Raw genomic sequence first — 21,577 nt, 5'->3', positions numbered from 1 at the left:
GTCATTTAAGGTGATAATGAAAGGACGGTTTCTGTAGTGGCTTCTAAACTGCATTGTGGCTCTCTTCAGATGCTATAAACTGTAGAATCCTGAGTCACTGCTTTCCTTTCATGCCTTATTTTCTTATAGCAAGATAGAAGAAATATATATGCCAAAGTGGGTCATGCTTCTGGCTGCTGGACATTTTCCAACATTTTTTGCTGTGGGATGAGCTCTTAATTTTAGAATTGGAGACATAATTCTTCTATCATACCTCATGCCTTGCTTTGTATTTATGGTTTTGTCTGTCTTCCCAAAGCAGCCAAGCTAAGTCGTATGTTCAAGAATATTTTGTTGCAATGTGTTGTTTGACTACTTGTTTTCTGATTCTGAAAGTATTTATATTGTATGATTTGTTTTCCTCAAAGGTGGCAGAAGGCCTAGTTCAGAGAGATGGAGATTTTCTGATTAGGGATTCTCTCTCTAGTCCTGGGAACTTTGTTCTTACCTGTCAGTGGAAAAATACCTCTCAACATTTTAAAATCAACAGAACAGTTCTGAGACTCAATGAAGCCTACTGCCGTGTGCAGTATCAGTTTGAACTGGAGAGTTTCGACAGTATCCCCGGCTTAGTTAGATACTATGTTGGGAATCGCGCACCGATATCAAAGCAGAGCGGAGCAATTATTTTTCAGCCTATCAATAGGACTGTGCCTCTCAGGTGTCTAGAAGAAAAGTATGGAGTAACTCCACTTCGACAAAAAGAGCCAAGTGTACCTGAAGGAAAAATAGAAACTGCAAAAAGGCTGAGTCTTGGTATATCCAGCATGCAGTCCCCGGAGCAGAGCACACCCAGAGGAAATCTTTTGAGGTAATTTGAATTTGGTGTCCTTCTGAAGGAAAATGAAGTAGCTCTGTGAGCTCCTGCTGTAGGCCATGTGAATTTTCACTCTTGTTTTAGGTGGAACACTAGATGTGAACAATTGCCTAAAAAAAATCCTTTCCTAAAAATCAAATCCACAGAGTGAGAGCAAATGTAGACTCTGGAAGCACAACAGCTGTACAGCTTGTTCTTTAGTGATTTGGCAAATCTTTCCTAGTATAGGACAAAAATGATTAAAATAAAATCTTGCTACTGCTCCAAAGAAGTCTGTCTTTCCATATTTGACTTATGCGGTAAAAATACTAAGTGTGGGATAATGGATCCTAATTTCAGTGTCCAAATAAAACGTTCATAGAATCACAGATTGGCATGGGTTGGAAGGGACCCCAAGAATCATAGTGTTCTCCACACCCTGCTGCAGGCAGGGCCACCAACCTCCAGGCCTGGATCTACACAAGGTTGCCCAGGGCCCCATCCAACCTGGCCTTCCATTAAATTTCCAATAAAAAGTCTTGACATTCAAAGAAACACCCTCACAAAAGCTGCAGGATCACACATATTATAGCCCATTTCATTGCTACCACAGCAGCATGAAGTAGCTTTTATACTTATGAGATGCCCAAGTGCAAGCTAATGATTGTTGCAATGTTTAAGATATATCCTGGCAATTAGGTATGTATGTTAGGAGTGTTGGATATATTGATATGTTTTTGTTTACTTTTTTTTCTTTCTCTAGAAACAAGGAAAAAAGTGGTAGCCAGCCAGCTAGCTTGGATCACGTTCCGGAGAAAAGATTCCCCTTAAAGGCTCACCAGTCAGAGAGCTATCTGCTAACAGGTATGTTTTGTAATTAAATGTTTCACACTTAGAATCTGTGCGTGCTCAGGTGGTCAGTCACACGTCAAAACAAAGTGTCTCAAACCAAAGACTCAACACTGTTGAATGTTCTCAACACGAGAATATGCAGTTATATTTAATGCACAATTTAAGCTGTGTTAGCATAATACATTCTCTTTAAGTCATTGGAACAGATACTTTATTTATAGTGCACCAGGTAGTTGGTTACCTTAGCACACAACTCGGCAGGCTTCCACACCAAAGAAATAACAGCTACAGTTGGCATTAATATTCCTTTTGATGGTACTACCTTTCCTCACTTGTGCTTTGCAAGAACTGACTTGTTTCACTCTCCTGACAGAAGTCTATTAAAGTAGAAGCACTGTTTGATGGAAATCCTGTTAACTACTTTTTCTCAGGGTAAAGGATGCAGATACAGTAGTGTTCTTCATCAGGAGACAAGCACTGCCCCACGATCCCTTTTGCTTTGCATTCTTTTTGCTGCTCTCTGTTTCCATGGCCACTGTTAGTGTTTTCCTGCAACAATACAAGATGCACCAACGCTTAACCAGCTGTTGGTTGTGGCTTTTTCTTTCTGAGTGATTGTTTCCATATTACCATACTGTGTAAGGAGGCTTGCAATGGTGCATCTAGTTCCACGTGGGGAGATCCTAGTGTTTGACTTCCAAGGCTGCTACTCATTTTGAATATGGTAGCTGTTAAAATTTATAGTGCCTATGGTGGAAAGACTTCTCAAGACAAAGATAATATTAAGTATTTTTATAGTGAGACTGTATTTCGATAGAAAGGGTGTGCTTCTGTTAACAGATGGACAGACATTCATAAACCAGGTTTCTATCTATCTATAGTTGAATGTAGTTGAATTGGAATCTTATTCTAATCAATGGCTGCAAAAACATTTATTTTGGTACTGTAAGAGTTAACCTGAAGAGTACTGCTGTGCACTTTGTTGTGGGGTCCTCCAAGCAGATTCTGGAATCATACTGAGCAATCACAGGCTGTGATTTTCATATTTTGTTGTGTGCATAATTTGAGAGCCAGCTGGAAACAAGCAGTAAAGCCCACATGATGCAGCTGACCATTTAGCTATAGATGCCAGCAAATGCACTGAGAACTGCAGGTTGGGTATGTCTGATACAGGGTTCAGTCCAAGGTTAGACGCCAAGGTTTGCGTATGCAATGAGTACATTGTGTGGATGTGTTTCTCCAGCTCTTCAAATCAGCTACTGTTTAGCAAAAAGTTTAGCATCCCTGAAATTCATTCCTTCCATACCTTATTGCAGGTTCAGGCTTGACTTTGTCATTCTCAGAAATGACTCATCTTTTATGTGGTGTGGCTGGAAGTTTCTGGGTTTTATAGCTTAGATCAGGTTACAAAGAAACCTCCTATTCCAAGTCATGGAGACTATCCAGCTCTGACATTATAACCTATGTATGCAGCTGGGACTGGAATGATTGTCAGCATCACCACAGAATAATATTATGGTGCAGCTGTTCTGTGTATTTGGGATTTTTGGGAGGATCAGCAAGTGAATGGAATTTTCTGGTTAGCTCATTTCTCAAAATATAATGTAATATACATTTTTGTCAGCAAATATTCGATGTGATCTGACAATATTTTCCTCAGGAAATAGCACTGAGAGATGAACCCTGGGACAGGCATCAGGAGTTGTATGTGGGTTTGCCTTCTAAAGCACCGTTTTCCTCTGCAGGTTCAAGACACCCGTCTCAATTGCCTGAAGCAGATGCAGACTCCTGTCCAAGCTCTCCTGCATTTAGAACAGGCAGTGAACCTTCTCTGAGCCCCACAGTTGTTCAGAAAGTCACTTTTGAGTCACAGGTAGGAGAAGCTCTTAGAGGATCAGACAGTCAGCTCTGTCTGAAGCCTCCACCTAAACCCACCAAAGCACCCCAGATGAAGCCCCCAGACTCTCCTTTAGCTTCCCACAGTTCAGAAGGACACTATTGTGAACTAAGCCCTGCCAGGGATCCTGCAGGAACAAAGCAGCCTTTACGCCAGAAAAACAGCTATGTGGAACGTCTGTCACAAAAGGAGAGGGGATCCCACTCCTTCAGGAACTCTGAAACCAGCTATTTGATCCTGGAAGATGACCCTACAGTGAACTCTGCAGAAGCTTTGACTGAGATGGCTGAAGAAGACAGCATCTTTTGTGCACCTGTTTTTGAGATGGTATCTAGTTTTAAACCAAATGATTTTGAATCTAAACTACTTCCTCCTGAAAACAAGCCGTTGGAAACATCAATGTTAAGACGAGTTAAGGAGCTTTTCACCACCAGCAACCCAAAGATTATCGCACAGCATATTCTTAGAATGGACTGCAAGGTAAAAAAAAATAATTTCTTGCATTTTATTTTATATAGTGCAAGTTTAGTCTTTAAAGAACTGATATGAAAATATTAATGGGTGGATTTGGGCCTAATGTAATAAATGTATTGACATGCAGGAAATTTTAGGGTGGGTCTTGTGGTGTGGTTGGTTAGTTTTCGTTTTCTTTATTTGAAGAACAAGAACGCTAACAAATCCTTTGAAGTAAAGGTCTCACACCATCTTTGGCTTTAGACTCAAATTCTCAGGGTTCCACACATCTCTTTAATCTCCTGTCAGTTGCTGTAAGTCCAGTAAGTGTGATTCAGCCTTCCTTCTACACTGGAGGAAGAGCTATCTATGCTGCAAACCATTGTGGAAAGAACTATTCATGACAGGAAATAGCTAGTTAGCTTGCAAGGGCAAAGAGTAGACAAACATTACCTGCTTGTCATACTGCTGGCTGTAACACGAGATGTTCAATGGAACTAAATATACTTAAACTTCTAAAACTAGCTGCGCTTCTCATCTTTGTCTGAGTCTCCTACAGCTGCACAGGTGGTGTGGGAAAATATCTGTCAGGACTTTTGCATCTTTTCTCTCTTATGAGCGAGCTGTATTGTTAGTGGAATTGTTTAGAAAGACGTTTTCCACAATATAGACTTTGTTCAGCTGATGGTGCTGTGAATCAGAAGTAGGGAGACAGGAAGGAGAAGTCATGGGATGACTCTATGTAATAAAGGAAACACAACTGCAGTTCAGTCTGCACCACTTTGCTGGGACAGCTGAGTGCTGTACCTGCCACGGAGCAGCTACAGGAACCAAGTGTTGCAGGCTTTGTTGGAGTTCAGTTGGTTGTTTTTTTTCAAGAGCAACTTAAGAAACAACACACGTGGCTACTTACTGGGCAACTCCATTGCAGGCAAGAGGGGAAGTGGGAATGGTGGTGTTCCAGAAGAAACAGGTCTATAGGACTCTTCTAGTGCTGCTGCATTGATTCACATCATATGCCTGGGAAGGGGTCGGTCAGTTCACTGGAGCATGAGTGTGTGCAAATGCCTGCCAGCTGCTGGGATCATGCCAACAGCGAGCAGCTTCCCTCCTCAGCAGCAGTTCTGGCTGCTGCCAAGTGAGGCATCATCCAGACCTGGTGACTCTGAAAAACTCGACTCCAAAACCGCATGGTCTTTTCAGAAGTGGTAGACTATGGTTTCAAGATAACCAGCATTCTCTAACATTTCAGTTTCAAAATTCACCTTTTCCTCCATCAACATAGTAACAATATCCAGAATGTCTTTTCATGTATTGTTGAAGATATGTTGCTTGAAGGCATAGGATATGCATGCCTTAGAGAAGTAGTAAGGGGTTATATATAAGACTCAATTCGTTCATTATTAATCTCCTTATTTTAAATACTACAAATTTGGAATGGGGCCAAGGAAACTGGCCTGCTGGAAGTGTGGGAGTCTGCACAGTTCAGTCACAGGTGTGTTCTACAGAAACAGATTTTTTTTTTTTTAGATTTTGGAGCAGGAACAGCAACTAGCATGGATGTGGAGAAACCTGTTTTATGTTTGTTTCACAGTGCTGAAAGCCAGACTTGTCTGTTGATAACTTGTTGCACGCTACTGCACCACTAAGAGCTGTCTGATACAATGAGACTGGCACCTGAACTGGGCCAGAATAAATACTTTGTACCGAGATTTGTGATAAAGATGAAGTTGGTAGGTCATGTGTGGCATCATGAAATGCCACCTTCCATGCCTGAAAGGGCTCTGTTGATGGCGTAGCTGTCACAGTGTCTCCAAGGGCTTCCTATCACTCCTGTGTCTTAGAAGTGAACCAGGTTTCTCTACAGAATTAGGGTTTGTACCAGTGTGATTTGTTATGTGGTCCGGATTGCACTCATATTTTTATAACCAAGAAAGCCTGCTGATGGGTGTATCAGAATAGCAGACAGGTTTGTATGTGTCAACATACAGGCCTTAAACCAGCAGATAATATCAAATTATCATAATAATGTGATCTTGCTTGTAATTACCATATGTAATTGTTATTGATATAACCAATAGCTAATATGGGATGTTTAAAATGACTAATTGGTGAGGGTGTCTGCTTTCACATATTGACTTAATTAGCTAATCAAATTCAGTGTCTTCCTCAAAGTCCTTTTATTGATCAATCCTTTTGAAGACCCACCCTGTGGTGTAAGCCAAAAACAGTCTGAGCAGTTACCTTTTTAAAAATGGAGATGGTGAAGCAAAGGTGTACAACTTCAAGGCTGAAGAACAGTGCCACCCTGATGAGGATCAGGTTAAGACAGCAGGCACCGCTTTCCTGGAGCATGCACATGAATCTTCTGGAAGCGGAGGATGGGCAGGTTGCTAAAGCATTTCAGTCACACCTTGTCTATGGGTTCTGATGGCTGACTCATGCAAAAATTATAAAAAAAAATTGTCTTGGTGAAGGCACCAGCTGTGTAGAAGTGAAGGTTTTCTTACACAACTTTATTCTAATGTCACACACTGTGCACTTAGTTCTGTAAGCGCTGCACTCATCTGGAGGACTTCTACATGGCTGGGGTTTTTTGGAAGGTAGTTTCAATTCATGCATAAATTTTTGCACTTGATAGGTGGCAAGGATACTAGAAGTTTCTGAAGAGATGAGGAGAATTATGGGCGTGAACTCTGGTCTTGAACTGATTACCTTGCCTTACGGACATCAACTGCGTCTTGACCTAATTGAAAGGTAAATGTTCCCATGACTCATTTTTAGGGCAGATGGCCAGATCAGGGCATTACTACCTTGTACTCTACCTGTCCTCAAAAAAGTCTCCTGTACACCCTGTTGGAATTCATGTGTACACAAGGTAATTTAGGGAGATGGCAAAGGAAAAAATCCATAAGGTCATGGGGCTACTCCCATGGGAAAGAGGAACCGTACTGAAAGCCGGGTCCTTAGAGATGCTGAACACCCTCAGCTTTCCTTTAAGAGCTCAGGTGACCTATAATCTGAGCATGTAAGTGTTTGTGCAAGAATCTGAAGGTTGTAGTAGCCTTCTGCACCTGGGGAATAGTAAAGTAAAAAAAATTATCAGTAAACCCTTCATCAAAACCTCTAAGTTAAGGAGGAACAGTTAGGGTCATCTATCCCTGATGCAGCTTTTCTGCTTCTCTGCTTCAGTAGTTTGGTTGCTGAGATCTGGGGGAAGGTTCAAGGATGTCACTGTGCAGGACAAAGGGAAGCAGGACAATTTTCCCAAAAATCTATTGCTTGAGCATAATTTTGTATAATAGTAATAATCTATTACATATATTAAAACACAAATTCAACACCTCTGTGTGTTTATATATTCCATGCAATAACATTACTGCTCTCGATACAAAGATGTTTGAAAAAGCGAGTTTGGGCACACTGAGAGATTTCTGTGAAGATCTCTACAGCATAACTTATTTATTAATTTAATATTTTGAAACTACTGATATAACTTGTTTCACTTACAGGCACAATACCATGGCAATAGGAATAGCTGTGGATATCTTGGGTTGCACAGGAAATCTAGAAGATAGAGCGGCAACATTAAACAGGATCATCCAAGTCGCAGTGGAGCTGAAGGACTCGCTGGGGGATTTGTATGCATTCTCTGCCATTATGAAAGCACTGGAAATGCCACAAGTAAGAATCTGTTTCTCTTGATGTTCCAAATCATGGAGTTGCTTGATTTATTTTATACCATTTTTTCAAGACTAGAGAGATCTTCAGAATTTCATCACTAGCAATGTACTTTTCCTGTGAATTGCTGTGGAGTCAATAATGGCTATTCTGTTTTGCATGAACAGGTCACTAGGCTAGAACAAACCTGGACATCTCTAAGACATCGTTACACCCAGACTGCCATTATGTATGAAAAACAGCTGAAGCCATTTAGCAAAGCTTTGCATGAAGGACAAGATGAGTGGAATAGTGAGTATGAGTGACACTGGTTTCTATTTAGCCTTTTAACTCTCCCACTAGGGATTTCCTGTGTATGGAGATGAGGCAGCTGCTGTTGTTTTGATAGCTGTGCATCGCATCTTGAAATGACTATGTGAACTTGTGTAATGCAGCATAAGCCAATGAATTAGAAGGCAACAATCTGCCAGCCAAACATCAATATATGCCTGTGTGCACGTACCCGATGAGGATGTAACATTCTGCCCAATCCCACTCACATCATCTTGCCTCAAAGACAGGAAAGTATCTCCTCCTTCCTCAGAGGAGAACTAACTTCTGTCAGATCTTGCTTTGCCTGCTAGCTCAGAGGATGCATCCCCAAATACAAAGAACGGGTTAGTCAGGTAATTCCTCTGATCAGATGAGGTGCTTCTGTATCAGATTCTTTGCAGCTCATCTCCAAAGCAGAGAGAACTTTTCTCTAAGTGAAACTTTTTTAGCCTCACAGAATTGTCCTGTAGCAAATAAATGTTTCCGACACTGACTTGGCGTTCTCCCCCAACCAGTTCACTGGAAACTGGCAGGACAGGTGTACGTGAGGTAAGGTGCTGATGTGAAAGATAGAATACTGCAGTTGCAATACTTTCTTTAATCAGCAGGTTATATAATGTCTGATAGGATTTGTTACTGCCTATTCCAGAGACCATCAGTACTCCACACAGCGTAACAGTGCCACTGCTGATGCCTCTCATTACCTTGATGGAGCGACAAGCTGTCATTTTTGAAGGCATGGACCTGTGGGAAAGCAGTGATGAAAGCTGCGAGATAATCCTCAAGCACTTGGCCACAGCGCGTCGGATAGCGCAGAACGCGGAGACATACAGCCTGACTGCAGAACGGGTGCTGGAAGGTAGGAGAGACTGCTGCTCATTAACAGAATTATGTGGGCTTGTCTGAAGAATAAGGTCTCTGCATAAAGTGCCACTAAATGGCAGTGTGAGAAATTCTTGTCCTCTTTCCTGGGAGCTGAGATAGTGACAAATGTCCTGTAGCAAATTCAGTCTAAGGACAACATCAATACTGTAAAAGCAGACAGTGCATTATTCGTCACTGCAGTTCTTCAGTAGCAATAGAGCATATATTTTTGCTAAACTTTACTCAAAGTTCTCATGACTTAATATGGTGATCCTTCTAGCAACTGAACAGCAGTACAGTAAGGACTGTAAGATAACTTCCTCTCTTCTGTGAGAATCCTACTGATTTGTGTGAATAAAACACCACCTATCATGATAGTATTCTTTACAGTAGCACAAGATGTAGCACTGAGACCATGACTGCTTGCTGCCAGAAATCAGCAACGTATTAGGAATGTGAGTTTGTATTTTAAATTTGCAGTGAAAGGGGGAGAGAAATAAAGTATTACTTCTGCAGGCAGCATGTATACATCAGTAATTACATTTAAGGTCAGGCTATGACAATTCTAGACCATTGGAACTGAGCAAAGGGTAGCCTCTTCCAGTGTCCCTAGAACCATTTGTGCTGTTGAGTGTCACAGGTGGAAAGGACTGTCATGGTTCTACTACCTTTTTAAAAACCCTGCATGCTAAAGCTTACTTGGAGAGAATACAGTGGAAAAGCCATTTCTTCCGATTAAGAAACTTGCCTGATGCTGATAGTGTGGGATTCTTTTTACTTACTAGGTTTCCAGCCGGATGAAGAGATGAGTGAAATCTTCAAGACCGAATTTCAAATGAGATTGCTCTGGGGCAGCAAAGGAGCCCAAGTGAATCAAAACGAAAGATACGAGAAGTTCAGCCAGATTTTAACTGCACTTTCCCGAAAACTGGAACCTTCTCCAGTGAAGCAGGTGGAACAATTAAATATATAAGACTTTGGAAACACTATTTAATGATATACTTGAAATAACCTTAGCTTTTGGCAATTTGATACTGCACAAACTTCTTGCATTTCACAAGATGTTTAGAACTTTTATATGCACAATGCACACTTGTTTTAAAACTACTGATTTCTAAACAAATTATTTATTTACTGTGTCACAAAGTCATTTAAGGATCTCTTTTAACTGTTAGGTTATCCCTGTAAGGTAAGTCCTACAGCTTTCTGTATTTCCCCAGAGTTGTAATATTTTGATAATGCCTGGCAGTAAGGGCATTGGTATATTAATATTAAAATGAAGCAAATAGTGTAAATAAAATGATAGATTAAGTATGTGACATTGCAGAAAAACTGTAGAATATTCCTTTAAAGAACATAAACCACTGTGCATAGAATTGTGAATGAAACTGTATCTTTATGCAAAATAATCTGCAGATTGCAAAAATGCTGCAGAAAAAATGTTGCAGGTCGTAGAAATGATCCTTTACCTGTGACCACTCAGATACCATGCAATACATGAATGTAGAGTATTAGTTCTGTATGTCTTGGGACAACTTACGTGTTTGGTTTGGGTTTTTTTAAGACAGCAGCTGTAGTACTTTGGCTTTTGCTGGAGAGTGTGGAACAGTTATGCTGCCAGGAATAAATGATGAAATAGCAAGAGCAAGCAATCCAGATAATTAAAATGCTTTCAGATATGTGTAAATGTGGTTGTACGTATCAATTAAATTTGCTTCACTTACTGAAGTGAATCAGTTTGGTAAGTAGTTTTGGGTTTTTACTCCTTTGGATGAAGGTGAAGTGTATGGTGGTAGAACTCTTCATAAGGTATCAGCATGCATGGTGTTCATGTGAAGAGTGCTTTAGCAGCAAATTCTGCTTTGTCACATACAGAATTGGTGTATAAGCATTATCTTCAGAAATTGTATAAACATTTAGGCAAGAACATTTAAGTTGTTAAGTTAGGGCTGCAAGACATTAAGCCTGTTTCTGGAGTGAGATGTTACTGAGGGCAAAGTATTGGAGTAGCGTTAGGACAAAACCAACACCAAACTGGTATTTACCTGTTCTCCCATCTACAATCACAGCAGGGGTTCTACCACTGCACCAAAGGGTACAGACCTCAAGCTGAAGTCGCCCTCCCTCTAAACAGAAGACAAATGGGGAAGCCAAGTAATTAGACCAGGAAAAGATTTTTTTATTCCATGAAAATATTCTCAACAGAGAACACTATTTTTTAACAAAGCATTTAACATTTAGGAAATCAACATGTGCACAAAAAAAAGGATTAAAATTTACTGGAAAATGTAAGATTGTTTAAGACAAATCACGTTCAGAAATTTAGAGTAAGTGATTTATAACTAGCTGTGCAAGTACAAATGTCTTTTTCCTATGTTTAATAACCCTCATACAAGTTGCACTATCCCTCATGAAAGCAACCTGCCTCCCAAGGAAGCAAATCCTGGTTTTAGAAAAACAAACAGTAGCGTGAAAAGAACATTTAGTCCTTTACCAGGAAGTGTTATTACTGACCTGCAAAGGCTGTTAGCCAGGCAAACCACAGGCCCTTTAGCAGAAAATACACAGATCACAGGATTTAAAAAAAAAACCAAAACCCAACCAACCAAAAAAAAACCAACCCAAACCAAAACCCCCATACCCAACAACCCCCCCAAGCCCCCAAAAACTACCTAAGTAGTTTTGTCAGTATTGAGTAATGTCACATTATTATATAAATAACCCTGTATACAAGCTCAAAAAATCTAAAACTTTAGAGTTTAATAGCCCCCATAATACACTAGGTCAAGCTGTGTAATAGTGGTATACATAACAAAAAGAATAAACATCTACACGTCACTCATTCAGTTTTACTGGTAGTACGGTTCCTAATAACACTGAAATTAAAAAGAATCCAGCACTGCTGCATCCAAATATTGCTTCAGACCCCAGAAAAACAGGATGTTTTGATTATTGTTTCATTTCACCAAACAGCAAGTGGCTGGGTTGACAAGCTTGCTTCAATACAAGTTTCCCTTCCCTCCCCCCAACATCTCTAGTCTAATTCTTATCACCCTAATAAATCAGATATGATGTATTTATTAATAGAGCCACAAATGGGAGGCAAGACAACATAAGCAATAGGGGCACTGCAGACAACTATATATACACGTATAAACATATCCAAATTTCAATTGTTTACAAGTAAAAGTGCACATAGATCATTACGAAGTATCACTCAAATTTCAACTGGTCCATACAATGAAGCATCACCTGGAAATGGACTAGCACTGCAATAATTAAAATTGGAGCTTCATAGTGAAAAACTAAAAGACAGTTTCCATAAAAATATTTTAAAAAATATTTAAGTCAAATGAAGAGATACACATTTCAATGTATAAAAATCATGATGTACCATGTATCCAGTAAAGTAGAGCTCTAGAAAACACCTACCGTGGCTACCTCAGCAGCTGCAGCACTGTGAAAAGAGCTGAGACATAAAGCCCTTTGTGGGATACTGTAAGTGGTAGTGTTGGCAAACAACAGATTTAGGCACTCTCGTTTAAGGCAGCATTTGAATGGCAAGTGGTTGACTTCTGAGAACAGTCATTAGCTTGCAGTGGTGAATTGTCTCCAGAGGTGTTCCAGGTTTTCAGTGCTTGTAACAGGTTACTGACGTGCTGAAGATGGACCACAGTTTCAGGAGTTTCAGCGGTTGCATTGTAGGCTAGAGCTGAGATGTATTATTTCCCCAAATCAACACAAACACATTATGGTCTCTTATCAGTTATGCCAAAAACTGGAATGTAATGATGGTTGCAGTGGTATAGTTATAGCAGCATACATGGATACTGGGATGAAACTCTAGTGCTGAAGATATTTAAACAAAACGGTTTGTTACAAAGTAAGACAAGCAAGGATGGCAAAGTGTTATGCAGGCATGCCCAACTGTCCTAGGCATGCAGGAGGAGGTTAACTGCGAGCATGGAGGTGGTACAGGCAGACTGGTAACTGACATGATTCTAAATGACTGCCAATTAAAAGGAGTTGAAAGAGAGCATAATTGAGATAACCAAAATAACAGCACAAGCTAAACTATAGTTTGTGCATCTGGGACAACCTAGGACAATGAAAATAAATCAATTTTAGGAGCAGTAGCCTTTTCACTCTGGTAATGGAACTCTATTTTCCTGCACAAATTGAAGAATTTGTAATACATCCTTACCTATGTATGGAGATGCTAAGATGTTAGTGACTAAATGTATGTCTGCATGCATTCATGCAACTAGCTTTTCCCCTTGGGCCTTCAGTCTAGTACCCCCACCCCCCACCCCCCCAGCAGCTGCATGTAACCTCCTTCAAGATCTCGCCCATTTTCTCAGAAACCCGCTTCAGGAACCTGCAGTCCAAGAGGAAAAAGAAAAGAACAAAGTTACTGAAGGCCTTTAGAAGCCAGAGAAGCGTGCTCAGTTCTAACAGGCCATTCTCAGTGGCTACACATGAGCCTTGTACTTAACTCCACACACTCTCATTAGAAATACGAGCCACGGCTTCTAGATTGGCTTTTTTTGGTTTTCTTCTAGTAAGGAGTAGTGCAATGCAGTTTCCAGTCCTCTGTGATTTACAAGCGAGGGGAATTACTGCACGTTTTAGACCTTGATTTCAAACGCAACATGACACAATTCAAAGACAGCTTACAGGCACACAGATTAAGAATATATTATCATTCCCTTTCCAGGAGCAGACAGAGTCCAGTAAGACATCAAGCACTACATGTAATCTCTTTTTTTGTTTGTTTGTTCAAGGTATCTAGAGCTAAAACAATTAAGTTGTGTCCTATACACAACATTCTACACTACAAGCACTGAAAAGGAAGGAGGGAGGCAGGTCAGTGGACTTTCTGTCCTTCTTACTCCTAGTGTTTTTTCCTGAGTATTTTTGTTGAGCTTTCAGAATCAGAAAACATTTTCCTGTTTAAGAAGTAAAAGCTGCCAAGTATTTGCTTAGGAAGGAAGTTAATAATTTTCAGTTACCAAGTTCAGTTAGTTATTAGAGGATAAAAATCCTCTGGTTTAAGTGATAAAAGTATCAGACATCTTTAAAACTAAGCAATTTTTGTTCTCTATAAAAACAAAGTATCATACAGAACAAGCAGGAATCTTGGTCTTTTCCAGCTTAACAGCTGAACTGGAATTAGTGCTTGGTAAAGCAGGAACACTAGATCTGTTAAACAAAAGCAGCAGACATCGGTCAAAATTACAGACCAGTGTAAGACGCATCAATTAACGTGGTCGTTTCTGAAAACATAAGCTGTAGCAAACTCACACTGCAAACAGACCATTCCTGCCTTCTGAGATTCATACACTTTCCATGAACCTCTGCAACTTACTACTTTTCCACTACTTTCCCTGGGGAACGTGTAACTGAGAGCTGCCACTTTACTGTTAGATATAGGTTACTGCACCTTTGCTGTTTTTCTCTAGCGTTACATCTATATATGATGTTGGCACATAGCCTTCCTCTCCATTATGTCTTCGAGCTCTTGTCCACCCATCTCCTTTGTCTTCCTCAATAATGTATAAGATTTCCCCTTCTTTCATGGCCAGAGTGCCTTCATTATGACCTGGGAAAAAGAAAAAGCAAAGTCGTCTCAATGTTCAGACAGAATTTCAAGTTGTCTTTTTCCCAGGGCATAGTTTCCAGATTTATATATAAACAGGAAGAACCAAAAATCTGTGCAAGAAAACATATGGTCAGACAAGCTTACAGACAAAAATCTGGTCCAATCTGTAAAGCTGAATATTTGCCAATAGCTGTGCTAATATTTATCTCAAAGCAGCGCAAAAGTACTGCTCATGAATTAAAGTTATTTATACAATATTTCCACCGATCTTACATGCAACTATTAGTTCATACACATTATTTACTTTAAAACCTTTCACCTGTCTTCTCTGTAACAAATAATCCATGCGTTGTAGTCAGTCAAGGAATCAGAGTGCACGTTGTTAAGCTTACCATCAAATGGATATATGGCCTTGCAATGTCCTATAGCTGGCAACGGATCGTCATCTTCAAACTCATCATCAAACTCATTTGGATGTGCATGTTGCTGTGGGGGACCTCGAACTTCCTGATTTGCATCATCCGTGTAACTCCCTTCGGGGCTGTAATGCAACGACTGGAGCATGAGGACACAACTCCCAACCTATGTGTACTGCAGCCGGGGCAGGCTCTGGATGCTGCCCCGGGACAGCCTGTCAGCAGCTTTTGTATTTACTGCCTGGGGGGATTTTCTGAAAATACTGATGGATCAAAGGCTTGGCCTGGATTCTGTGCTGCGTAACAAACAGAAATTTGACATACCTGTCTCTACAGAGCAGGGAAAACAGGTGAGCCTTAGGCAATGGAGTAAGATGGCTTTAAAAGGGGCTGCTGTATAATGGGTGCATATTTCAGTTAGACTTTTTTATATTACCATGATGACATGAAGCAACCTCTAAAATTCAGAGCCAGTAAGATTTTTCCTTTAGAAGGACGTAAACTTTCAGAGGATAAGTAACAACCATCACCAACTGTTAACAATCAAAGAGCTGCCTTGATTCTGGCATATGATATAAAAGCAGTTAAGATAGAATAGTGACCTCTCTCTGCCCTGCGTTACAAGGTGGTTGATATCACTGCTGTGCCGCCTGTCGCTTCTGGCTGCTACTTTACCTTCAACTTCAGAGAGCCAGGCCTTGGGGAAAGAAAAACAAACATTGGTGTCAAAGAAAACTTGATTCTAAACCAGCAACTGCCACTGAACAAAATGCACTTAAAGGCATACAGTTTGCTTGTCAGTACACAGCCACACATTCACATGTGACGTCTCAAAATTACTTCATGTGAAGCATGAATCTCTCTCTCCTGCTTAGCACATATTCCACAAATATATTTAATCACATCTGAATTTCAGGGGAAGTTACTATAAGAAATTATTCTAAACAGTTTATATGTCAAATAATCTACATCCTTAATCCAGGCTAGATGAACATACTTAAAAACATGCCACCCCACAAAAATCAGGAGTGCTTTCCTTAATAAAATAGTCTTTCTTTTCTGGGTGCTGCATTTATAATCCACAAGGCAAACTACAATTTTACCATTCATTTACATTTTCCAATGAATTGTGTCAGAGTCTAACCTCATTCTTATGTATTTCCATCCGAAGACGGTCCATGTTGCTCATAGTCTCCGTTAATTTTGGTTGCAAACTGCTTGGATCACCCATCTGGGGGTTTTTTTCATAAACATCCTTCATCTTGATGAGGGCATCTCTAAAAACACACAAAACTCAACAATAATTATAAAAAATACATACATTGGCACTGATTTGTTAAAGCTAAAATAATATTTGTGTGTATGAGATCTCGACCTGTGATTAGATGCAAAGCACAGACAGGGAACTACTGCTCCCCACACCACACAATCCTTTTCCCACTCTGTCATCTTAGCACTCTGGCTCCCTTTCTCGTCATGCACAAACACACAACGACTCCCAACTGTTGACTTTCCTCTATTGGTCTCAAAACTGTTTCTCATATTTGTTACACACAGTTCCCTAAATACCAACACCATTCCTTTTTTAATGCACTAAGTTGCAGCTCTCTATCTCAAAAGACCTACACATTAGTATCTGTTTTTCAACGCAAGCTTTTGGATCCATTGTTTCCTGTGCAACGTGAGGATCAAAATGTGTGACATCAAAGCAGAAAGAACCAACACTAAGAGAACTTACATGAATTTAAAAATGCTTTGTCATAGCCTGGACTAGTATATTCCCCCTTAGCTTCTAAGCACTGTTGGCTTAGGACTTGACAAGGAGCAAACAGAGAGAGAACCATGCTAGAGGTTAAAAAAAAACCACTGCACTCACTTCTGGTCTGTTTCTTTCTGTAGTTCTCTGTTCAGTTCATCAATTCTCTGTTGCAATTTCTTGCGTCTTTGTTCTGGAGGAAGATGGCTGAAGTCTTCTAGTGCAGGGCCCTGCAAGCAGAAATTGTCTTAAACAGGTAACAGGTGCCTGTCAGGCAGCTGAACTGACATACCCACACACGGACAGCGCTCACTGGAAGCGGGATGGACCTTCTTAAAAACTCTACCTGACACACAGCTCTATAAAACACCGCCACAGAATAAATACACGTTCTTGCTGCCAGATCGTGGTCATTCATTCAAGGTTTGTTCTGCCTGCTGTAACAGCTGGCTCACATATGTAACTCAAACTCAGAGGATTAATTATTTTTCTGAAAAGCTGAGCCTTTTGTCTCCTCTTACATCCACTGCACTTAAAGCAGATTTAGACTGGCCAGAATTAATTACTACAGAGTAATTTCAGAACAAAAACATCTAAGATGTGTCTATAGTATTAATACACATATGTAATTGATTCTTTCTCTGGAGTGTGTGTTCTGTAGTGAATTTGATGCTGTCAGAAGAAAAATACTGTATTTGGGACCTTCAGTTCTCTCCTGGAAGTTCAGTAATCTCGCTAGAAAAACATACTAAAACTGGCAACGTTCTGATACATCTTACTTCAAGTAAAACTAGTTCATAGAGCACAGAGAAAGCCTTTATAGCATCAAAGCTTAAACTTACTCATTTCAATAAAAACTTGCTCAAATATTCCAAGTCATCCTTTTCATTATAAAAAATAAAGTTTTGGGATGGGGAAAAAACCTGTTACTTTCAAAAGCTTTTTAAGAATATTAACCTTTCTTAGAGTTAAGAACACCTATTATTATGAACCCAAAGCGGCAAAGGCTTGATTGCAAACTTGTGCCATGATTATAGCATGGAAAGAGATTTTTATGTGTTTCATGACTTTGTTGTAAAACCCCTTCCCCTCAGGGCGACAGACACCGATGGCATTAAGAAAAGTATTAATAACAGAAAGTTAAAGTTACACTATTTGTGTCCAGGTTGCCTCAGAAAGTTGGTTTTAGCAGAAGAAACTTCTTTGCCATTACAGTAACCCTTCACGGAGGCAAAACGAGCTGGACAGCATTTCTTTTGGCAAGAGAAACTTGACTGTCACAACTCTGACAGCAGCAGCCTAAGGCTCAGGTGCCAAGTTCCTAACACCCCTCTTACAATCTTCTTCTCGCCCCTCAACTACTTGGTTCTTTTGCACTTGTAAAGTCATGATCTCACTGCTTTGAAAGCAGGGAATAAAAGACACCATAAAAGGAGGGAAATCCAGATATGATGTTTCCAAAATAAAGCAGAAGTGTCTCTTCCTGGAGGAAAAAAATAATTTAAATCCTTTCAGATGCTCTTTACACACTATAAAGATAAAAAAGACAATCACATCCTCTGTATCACTCTTCCTTTACAGTAAAGGTCAGTTAAAACCAGAGTATCCTACAGCAATAATCAGAACAACAGAGGTGTCTGAATTTTTACTGACTTGTTCTATAAAACAACTATATTACGGTGTGCTTGTGATGTAAAACAACAGCTTTCTAATAGTCCTAAAAACGAAATCACCTTTTTGGGTTAAATTCAAAGAAGTTAATTTTGTGATACTCAACATTCCTCCCTTACACAAGATTCACAACCTTTTCGTATACAATTCTATGGTGCTTGAACAATTTTCCTGACACAGAGACATCACCAAGTATTTCCACTGTGACCAACTCATGAGTACTGCTCAACCCTCAAATTCCAGAATTGCAGACTTAGCTGCAGCCAGATCACAAGTCTAATTGTCTCACATTAAGCATGGATGATTAAGAAGACTGTGTATATGAGTGGAACATCTGAAGATGTATTTCAGCACCTGACTTCAGCAGTTATGATATGGAAACACTTTCAGAAGATTACTTTCATGCTATCTTAGCAGAAGTACAGCAGACAGATCAGCACACGGGCTTACCATCTTCACCGACCACTGCACAGTTCATTTGAAAACAGAAAGAAACGGGAAATTATTCACATGCAATGACTAGTTACAAATATGCTTCATGCCTAAAAACGTGTATTTAAAATAGTACTTAAGGATTAAAATTTTAATTTGTAAATAAAACCTTTTACTATAAGCATAAGAAAAACAAAATGCAACAATCAGATATGCACTTCTGCTTTAAGAATTGCTGATAAAAAGAATTACTAGATGATAATGGGTAGTTTTAACTTAAAATGCCAATACACAACTTCATTAAACTACTTTAGAATTTTAATATTTTGAATAATATGCCAACGAACTTCTATTGTAGAAGAAACAAACAAACAGCCAACACTGCACAAAACAGCAGAATTTGATGATGATGAAGGACTGGTCAGCCATATGCAAGTAATTTGTTAATTACAGCTAACAATCCAGTGCTTTTACACACATACATTTTACAGTGTATTTCTTATTAGAGTAGAACTACAAATAATGAAGACCTACCAGGCTTTAATTCTTTGGATAACCTCTTCCAAAGAAACACCACACAACTTAGAAGATACGTATCTCTGGCATCATTTATGACCCTCAGCTATTGCTAAGGCTGGTGCCTTGGGCACACACACAAAAGTAGAATTTCTAGCAATAAGAAAAGCAAAGCACCTTTTCAAATGGTATTTTGGTAGAAATCTCATTAAAGTCCATAGATGTAAAATGGCTTTAGAATAACCTCCTTGTTCTCTTAAGAAAGAGTCTTCCAACTAAACACAAGGAAGGTTTACGTATCGCTGTTGATGATGCATCTATTTACATACTGAGTGGCATGGAGCAAAGACCTCTCTAAGCACTAACACCCTTTGGAAACATGAAGAATCCAAGGGCTAACGAGCAGCCTGTACCAGGCAGTACTAACCCAGTGGGACTTGCTTACACCTACAGATTTTTTTCAATAACCTATTCTGTTATTCTGTGTGCTGTTTTCTCTCTGCATCATGATGGGGAGATCTCATGCATGAACCAGAGAATTATGGACACCTGGTTTTGTGAGCACCAGAGCTGTAAAGGCAATCTTGCACAGGGCAGGCTCAATGAAGTAAGCAGTATGCTGTCTGTTGGCTGTGTGCCCACTCACGGGTAAATCACGGCAGAAGCACAAGTCAAGTAAATACCATTTGGTCCTTCTGCACGTCAGTGCCACTCAGGCATCACTTTCCAGGGACAAAGCTATGACAACAGCATCATGTACTAGCCACTATTCAGCACAGTATCGAGATACATTATCAAGACAGGACTGAAGTGTGAGATAAAAAAAATAATCTTTAAGAATTACAGTATACAGTTCGGTTGGAAAGGCACTCAGTATGTGGTAATAGGATGTCTGTTAAAATGTTTGCAAAGGAATTTCAAAATAGATAAAAATTGAATGTTCATCCTGAAGATTTGTAATTATTTGATATTGTGGGATATTTGAGTTAATCCAGAGATGTAGAATACTAGTGATCCTCGCTAACTCTACAGAACACTGTTCTCTATTAAATTCATTTAACTTTCGTAACATGATTGCAAGAATAAAAAAATAGGCTAAGAATATGGCTTCATTTTCCAGTAGCATTCTAGAGTTGTCAGATATCTTTTCCTTCAGTAAGATCTTCTAGAACTACTCACACTACAAGATGGTGATTTGTGAGACGGGGTGAATACATTTTATTTAGTGATCAAGAAAAGGGAGGTGTAATCAAGACCTGTGCCATTTAAACAGCTACCTAATCCAGTCAGTTCCTGACTGAGAAGGAAAGGCAGCACACTATCTTCATGACCTGAACGAACAATGACAGAAGTGACTCAGAAGGGGAAAGGCTAAAAACTGTCCTTCTTCCATAAACAGAGGACCACAAGCACTTTCTTAAAAACAGTGGTGATAGAAAGGGTCATTTCCAAGATACCTGGGGGCCTGAAATAAGGTGCCACAACATGACCTGAAGTAGTAATTTTTAAGTGTAACTCAATGTATTTCAGAGTGGCAGCCACAGAGCCTCCAAATCATCTGCTTTCCTGCAACATGATGTTGTGCTTTGATCACTGTTCTGTCAACAGCAGTGTACCTTTCCTGATGCGCATGACAGTCAGTATTGTTTTCAAGTAACAGAAAATAATGAACTATATGTAATCAAACACATCCAATACCTTGTAATTTTTAAATCAATAAATATCATAAAACATCCAGTGGTCTGCCCGTGTTTCACTGACGTAACAGGAAGTGCCAGTACATTTATCACTAGTACTACACACGTTGCTAGGAAACCACTGAACATTTCCCTTTTACTGTCTTCCAGACAAATTCTGTCTGCAGAATGTGCCACTGAAAATTAGTAAATGAAATGATAAATCTCAGAAGTGTCATTTGGTAGCAATTTTTCAATAATTTCACCCTAAAGAACCTCAGACAAACAAGAACAATTTATTAACGAGAAAATGTGTTAAAATTGTAATGTTTCAAAAATCAGTATTTCAAAATCTGCAAGCACCATGTGCAGACAACGTACACAAGAAAGGAAGTGTTTCCCTTCTTGGTTCAGTGGCTTGCAATCAACTGCTATTATGTCAATTAAAATTCAGCAAATAAGACATCTCATCTGTCAGATGTGTTCTGTGGTGACTGGATACCAAATGATAAATTACTGCAAAAATGTTACATGATGGTAGGGAAACATCTGTGAATGTGAACACCAATGAAGAAAGGTATCAAACACATGCTGAGCACCCTCTTTATAACACC

At 39.6% G+C, this 21,577-nt stretch overlaps 2 protein-coding genes across 4 annotated transcripts in view; one reads left to right on the top strand and one right to left on the bottom strand.

Moving 5' to 3' along the window:
- The window catches only part of BCAR3 (BCAR3 adaptor protein, NSP family member), a gene marked incomplete at its 5' end in the record, with an annotated part of 66,808 nt that extends 56,187 nt beyond the window's left edge, over positions 1 to 10,621 (top strand). Inside the window, 8 exons of the mRNA XM_084266405.1 lie at positions 408 to 850; positions 1,599 to 1,699; positions 3,433 to 4,064; positions 6,679 to 6,794; positions 7,550 to 7,721; positions 7,886 to 8,009; positions 8,680 to 8,889; positions 9,680 to 10,621. Coding sequence (XP_084122531.1) covers positions 408 to 850; positions 1,599 to 1,699; positions 3,433 to 4,064; positions 6,679 to 6,794; positions 7,550 to 7,721; positions 7,886 to 8,009; positions 8,680 to 8,889; positions 9,680 to 9,867 — 1,986 coding nt within the window. The 3' untranslated portion in view covers positions 9,868 to 10,621. The remainder of the gene's footprint in view (positions 1 to 407; positions 851 to 1,598; positions 1,700 to 3,432; positions 4,065 to 6,678; positions 6,795 to 7,549; positions 7,722 to 7,885; positions 8,010 to 8,679; positions 8,890 to 9,679) is intronic.
- Positions 10,622 to 13,217: 2,596 nt separating this feature from the next.
- Positions 13,218 to 21,577, bottom strand: part of FNBP1L (formin binding protein 1 like) — a gene marked incomplete at its 5' end in the record, with an annotated part of 54,147 nt that continues 45,787 nt past the window's right edge. The window contains 7 exons of one of the 3 annotated variants that reach the window (XM_084265805.1): positions 13,218 to 13,272; positions 14,338 to 14,496; positions 14,889 to 15,037; positions 15,515 to 15,609; positions 16,057 to 16,189; positions 16,789 to 16,898; positions 18,790 to 18,804. In XM_084265805.1, coding sequence (XP_084121931.1) covers positions 13,265 to 13,272; positions 14,338 to 14,496; positions 14,889 to 15,037; positions 15,515 to 15,609; positions 16,057 to 16,189; positions 16,789 to 16,898; positions 18,790 to 18,804 — 669 coding nt within the window. In that variant the 3' untranslated portion in view covers positions 13,218 to 13,264. Of the gene's footprint in view, positions 13,273 to 13,880; positions 14,497 to 14,888; positions 15,038 to 15,514; positions 15,610 to 16,056; positions 16,190 to 16,788; positions 16,899 to 18,789; positions 18,805 to 21,577 lie in introns of those variants that run through there. The other 2 variants (XM_084265804.1, XM_084265806.1) reach the window with 2 other exon arrangements.

This window comes from Gallinula chloropus, assembly GCF_964237585.1.
Source record: "Gallinula chloropus genome assembly, chromosome: 6".
NCBI classification, from domain to species: Eukaryota; Metazoa; Chordata; class Aves; order Gruiformes; family Rallidae; genus Gallinula; species Gallinula chloropus.
This window is presented reverse-complemented; position numbering and strand designations above follow the sequence as displayed.